This window comes from Charadrius vociferus, unplaced genomic scaffold (assembly GCF_000708025.1).
Source record: "Charadrius vociferus isolate BGI_N301 unplaced genomic scaffold, ASM70802v2 scaffold343, whole genome shotgun sequence".
Taxonomy (NCBI): Eukaryota; Metazoa; Chordata; class Aves; order Charadriiformes; family Charadriidae; genus Charadrius; species Charadrius vociferus.
In genome coordinates, this window is record NW_009647952.1 from 569,050 (window position 1) to 574,983 (window position 5,934).

At 43.6% G+C, this 5,934-nt stretch overlaps 1 protein-coding gene across 1 annotated transcript in view; it reads left to right on the plus strand.

Annotated features, from left to right (window-relative positions):
• Window positions 1–4,291: 4,291 nt before the first annotated feature.
• PIGG (phosphatidylinositol glycan anchor biosynthesis, class G) overlaps window positions 4,292–5,934 on the plus strand; it is a 47,513-nt gene continuing 45,870 nt past the window's right edge. The window contains exon 1 of the mRNA XM_009883309.1: window positions 4,292–4,495. Within this exon, the coding sequence (XP_009881611.1) occupies window positions 4,292–4,495 (204 nt within the window). The remainder of the gene's footprint in view (window positions 4,496–5,934) is intronic.

Here is a 5,934-nt window from a genome sequence, read left to right on the forward strand (position 1 = left end):
AGCAGCCAGTGCGAGCCCGGTGCCTTGAGGGCCCTGGGTGCTGCAGGATAGTTGTCTGTAGCGCCATCGTGTTGCCAGACCTGCTTAGAAATAGTTTAGAACTTAACTAATTATGCATGTAGTTATTGATCACTGCCAGCAGTATTTGCGCACAGTCGCAAAAAGCCTTAAGCATCATTTTATTCCCCTTTCCCTGTCTCTAATGCAGCCGTTGTACCCATACGCTTTAATGGTAAGTTCTTTGCGTTAAATAATGCCATATCAGTTATAATGCTTCACGTGCTTGCTCTGTTACCTTACTGGTTGTATTGTGCTTGGGAGTCATTGTTTGTATGATGCTTACTGTGGTGTGTGAGTGTCTTAATGCCACTTTAGTGAGACTTTAACACTTCGGTAGTGAAGAAAGCAACAGTAGTGATATGGATTTACTTCACGTTCTGGTCATATTGGAAAATGCACAATATTAGTGTCCGTTACTGTTTCTCTGAAATCATGGTCTCTACAGGTCCTGCTGTACTCTGTAGCTGAAATTGTGGAACCAAAGTTTTCAAGCATGTTTTTAATGAGGAGTTGGTAGAGGATGTGCTGATACATAAGTGTCTTATATGTCCAGTCACAAGTTGTATTAAAATAATGTGAACAAGAGGAGCGTGTACTTGAAGGAGTGTTCTTCACCAGCGTTTGGAGCTTGTGGGGTGTAAATTCAGGTTCAGTGGACAGCTGAATTGAGTAGTATTTTGCTCATACAAAGCTCTTGCTCAGGGCATCTACTTATGGTTAGCTTGGTGGAGCAGGACTGTAACTGCCAAACAGGGTTTTTAGCTTCTTGTTGCTGTTAATCCTTCTAAAGTATACGACATTATGCACGTTGGGACAGGCTTACTTAAATTTTGAGAAACAGTGGAGGGAAGAGAAGGTTGCGTAGTTTAGAGCGTGGTGTGCTGATATTGGTTAAGCAGGAACACTGAAAGAATCTAATCTCGTAACAGACCTGAGTGGACACTGCCAAATCACAAGCTGTGTTTTAGCTGGAGGTTACCAAGACTGTCAGAGGTGTCTGGCAGCCTGCTGTGGGTGAAATGTTGCATTCACATGTGATTAACAGGAGACTAACATGGAGGGAGATTGTTTGCGTGGGAGGGAAGTATCAGACAACTGGATTTTGAAAAGGCTGGTTTGAGTTGAAAAGTATAAATGTGTACCACAGGGCTCTACAAATAGTTTAAATTTAGGCATATCGCTAGTAATCCTAGGTATAGGTTGGCAAAAATTTAGCACCAGTGGAAGAATACTTCCTTTCTGTAGTTCTTGGGTTACAGTTTGCTTGCAGAGTGATCTCTTGGTCTGGATGATAAGTTCTAAAGGCAGGGGATCACTTATTAAGCCATGATACAGAAGGCTTTCAGCCTACTTTAGATCTGTTCAGAAAAGAGTATTTCTTCAGTGTTTCTGTATTTCCTGAATGTTTCACTTTTTGAGCCCTGACTTCTGTTGAATCCATGCTGTCTTGCCTATGGGATGACTGATAAAATTGTGTAGTTGCTTGTATAATAGTGAATACTTGCAGCACAGCATTGTGGTAAGTTTTTGGTAGAACCTATGGTTTAGTTCACTGCTTACAGAAGTTCAGCTTCATTTAAAGTAACTGTTTTTTAAATAACCATAGCAGAGACAAATAAACATGCTGTCTGCCAAGGATTGCACAATGTGTTGCTTCAGCTATTTTATAATAAGTATTTTCAAATGGCTTGTAATCGTCTCATAATGCCTTCTCAATGCTTTGACTCACTGATGAATAACACTGCAGGAGGGAGTTGTGAGTAGGGTGTATGTGTTTGTGATCTGAACATTTTTGACATCCAGCAAGTGGATAGGAGTAAATTATGAGAAAGATTTAGCTAACAGTACAGTATATCCAGTTGTGCCTTCTTGTTTTTCATTGAGAGCCAAAGTATGCCTGCTAAGTTGATAATTCAAATCCTGGATAAACAACATTATCATTTAAGTCAGAGTTCCTGGCAGTTAGCATTTTGTTGTTGTTGAGATTTCCTTCTTCCCCCTGCTGTGCCCCCCACCCCAGTTTCATTATCTGGTAAAATCACTAGCAGTAGTAAGTCTGTGAATGTCAATTTATTGATTCTTATTTATGTGCCCAAAAATACAGTTTCTGAGGTTATTTTTTGAGGTTCCCTTGTTAGATACAACATTATCTGTGATCTTTCCAAATCATCAACCACTTATTCAGAGACAAATTTTATTCTAAAGGAGTGTAAAACCCCTAACTTTATGTAATGCATGTAATGAGAAGTTGATTTACGACAATGTTGTCTGAGTAGAGATCTGTGGGTAGGATCCATTCTGCTTCCATTTTGTCCTTCTGTGTTTTTTTGTGGTAGAGATGGTGAGCCAAAACCTGCTGCTGTAAAAGCTAAATGTCACTGTGTTGACCAAGCTCAATGCAAATGAAGAGTTGCTGGACAGCATTAAGTCCGTACGAGAGAGAGCTGGGCTTGAAGGTGTGACACTGCCCCCTACCTGATGCGCAGCAGCATTTTGCTGTGCCTGGCTGCATAGAAAGCTCAGGGGATTCTGGAATTGGATTTTGGCCCTGCAGCTACCATCGCTGAACTATCCTGGCATACAGTTTTCTACCTTGAAGGGTGGAACTGTGCACAAATCTTTTCCCTTCAATTTTCAGTGAAACAACCTACTTATTTGTAATTTTCCTGGTCCCTTATGGTGGGATTTTACTGAAAGGCATTGCTTGTGATTGGGTATTTGCACAGATGCATGCTGCATCTTTTTTTCTAACAAAAGTTGCCTGTCGGATATATGTAGTCCAGCTTTACTAAATTAAACAGAGAGAAGGTGTCAGCTATCCCTTCTGATTTATTTGAACATTCTCCATTTTGTAGCTTTTCCTTAGTTCTCCCAGTTTCACATCATGCATTCCATTCACATTATGTTTTTTTTATCCACACTCGGTGGATAAAGAACAGGCTGGATGGTCACACTCAAAGAGTTGTGGTCAACAGCTCAACGTCCAAGTGGAGACCAGTGACGAGAGGTGTTCCTGAGAGGTCGGTACTGGGACTTGTACTGTTCAACATCTTTGTCGCTGACATGGACAGTGGGGTCAAGTACACCCTCAGCAAGTTTGCTGATGATACCAAGCTGTTTGGCAAGGTAGACATGCTGGAGGGGAGGCAGGCCATCCAGAGGCACCTGGACAGGCTGGAGAGGTGGGCCCAAGCCAACCTCATGAAGTTCAACAAGGCCAAGTGCAAGGTCCTACATCTGGGTCGGGGCAATCCCGAGCACAAATACAGACTGGAAGGAGAATGGCTGGAGAGCAGCCCTGAGGAGAAAGACCTGGGCGTGCTGATTGACGAGAAGCTCAACATGTCGAGCACTGTGCGATCGCGGCCCAGGCGGTCAACCGTATCCTGAGCTGCAGCAAAAGAAGTGTGGCCAGCAGGCCAAAGGAGGTGATTCTGCCCCTCTGCTCCACTCTCGTGAGACCCCACCTGGTGTACTGCATCCAGCTCTGGAGTCCCCAACATAAGAAGGACATGGACCTGCTGGAGCGTGTCCAGAGGAGAGCCACAAGGATGATCCAAGGGCTGGAGCACCCCTCCTATGAGGAGAGGCTGAAAGAGTTGGGGTTGTTCAGCCTGGAGAAGAGAAGGCTCCAGGGGAGATCTTATTGTGGCCTTCCAGTACCTAAAGGGGGCTTACAGGAGAGCTGGGGAAGGACTTGTTACTAGGACAGTTAGCGATAGGACGAGGGGGAATGGCTTTAAATTGGAAGAGGGCAGGTTTAGATTAAACATTAGGAAGAAATTTTCTACTTTGAGGGTTGTAAGGCACTGGAACAGGTTGCCCAGAGAGGTTGTTGAGGCCCCATCCCTGGAGGTGTTCAAGGCCAGGCTGGACGTGGCCTTGGGCAACAAAATGTGGGGGGTGCCCCTGCCTATGGCAGGGGGGTTGGAACTCGATGATCTTCAAGGTCCTTTCCAACCTAAACCATTCTATGATTCTATGTTTTCCGTCCTTGATGCTGTATTGGATTTTGTTGTTGTTGTTGTTGTATCATTCCTGTGCTGGATGGCCTGAATACTCTGATTAATTCTCATTTTTGCTATTGTTTGCAACTTTTTGCTTCTGAATATAAAGTTAATAAAGAAGTTGGGAGCACTCATTTCTGTGGTGAAGTTGTCCTTTAACTTTTGTCTATCTCTTCTTAAAATTTATTGGTGACTTTTATATACCTGTTTTTTGTTGTTTAGGAATGGTTTCTAACTGGACCAAAATTCCGCCACCGCTTTTCAAAAAAGTTGTCATTGTGCTAATAGATGCTTTGAGACATGATTTTGTTTTTGGATCCAAAGGTAAACAGTTCATGCCGTATACTAGACAAGTTGTTGAAAAAGGGACATCCTATAGTTTCATTGCTGAAGTGAAGCCACCCACTGTGACTATGCCTCGAATTAAGGTAAGTGGTTTTTTTTCACTAAAGGTTGTTTCATTTGAGAAAGTTTTGAAGGTTGGGTTGCTTCACGTGCTCAGATTCGGCATAAAGAGCAGGTTTGCTGTGTTACTGCAATCCGTGGCTGAAACTCTCTTTGTTTTAGTAGTGCATGTGATAGAGTCCTGATTTGCCATGGCCCAGAGGTGTTTCCTGCAGGAAAGGTCAGGTCAGGGACCGAAGGAAAGTAGAGAGGCTGAGTATGAGGAAGAGGTGGCAGCTTCTACTTAAGTCACTTTCCCTTGCTTTGTTCCTTTATTTGGTAGTTCTGTGGTGAGAAAGTCCACGAGAGTCTGTTGAGGGCAGTTAAGGCCCTATTGCAGGCTTAAATGATTGACATAATCTTTTCATTTGTAATCATGGGAAGGCCTCAAATTTTCCAGTTGTCTTCTATCCAAGAACATTTTTGTTGGTATTTCTCTGTGTTCTTGTAACTTCTGATAGGAAATCCAGTTTAGTGTGAATTTGTTTTGTCATAGGGATGTTTTTGCAGAGCTTAAAGAGAAAATTGTGCCAAGTTCCAGGTAACTATAAGATGAATTGTGCCTGTGTCATCAAAATACTGGATCATGCAGGCTTCTCAGTTACAGATCTGAGTGACATTTCTTGCCTTGAAAGAGCTAAGGGAGTGAGTAGGTCAGTAAGAAGGCCAGAGAGAGAGTGATGGGGGGGGTTATAGTTTGATAGGTGGACCTCACTGCATTTTCCAGAAGATTCTTAATTAGGGTATGCAGGGAGGAAACAAGAAAAGCCAAGGCAGCCTTGGCATTGAACCTGACAAGGGATGTCAAGGCCAATAGGAAGGGTTTCTTTAAGTATATAGGAGACAAAAGGAAAACTAGGGAAAATGTGGGCCCACTGTTGAACGAGACAGGTGCCGTGGTGACAGATGATGCAGAGAAGGTGGAGTTGCTGAATGCCTTCTTTGCTTCTGTCTTCACTGTCCAGGCCAGTCCTCGGGAGACCCAGACTTTGCAGGTAACAGAGAAAGTCTGGAGGAAGCAAGACTTTCCCTTGGTTGACGAGGAGCACGTTAAAGATCAGTTAGATAAACTGGATATACACAAGTCCATGGGGCTTGATGGGATGCACCCGTGAGTGCTGAGGGAGCTGGGGGAAGTCATTCCTGGGCTGCTCTCCATCATCTTTGAAAGGTCCTAGAGAACAGGTGAGGTGCCTGAGGACTGGAGGATAGCCAATGTCACTCCAGTCTTCAAAAAGGGCAAGAAGGATGACCTGGGAAACTACAGGCCAGCCAGCCTCACCTCCATCCCTGAAAAGATGATGGAACAGCTTGTTCTGGGTGTCTTCTCAAAGCATCTGGAAGAAAAGAAGGTTATCAGAAGTAGTCAACATGGATTCACCAAGGAGAAGTCATGTCTGACTAATCTGATAGCCTTCTATGA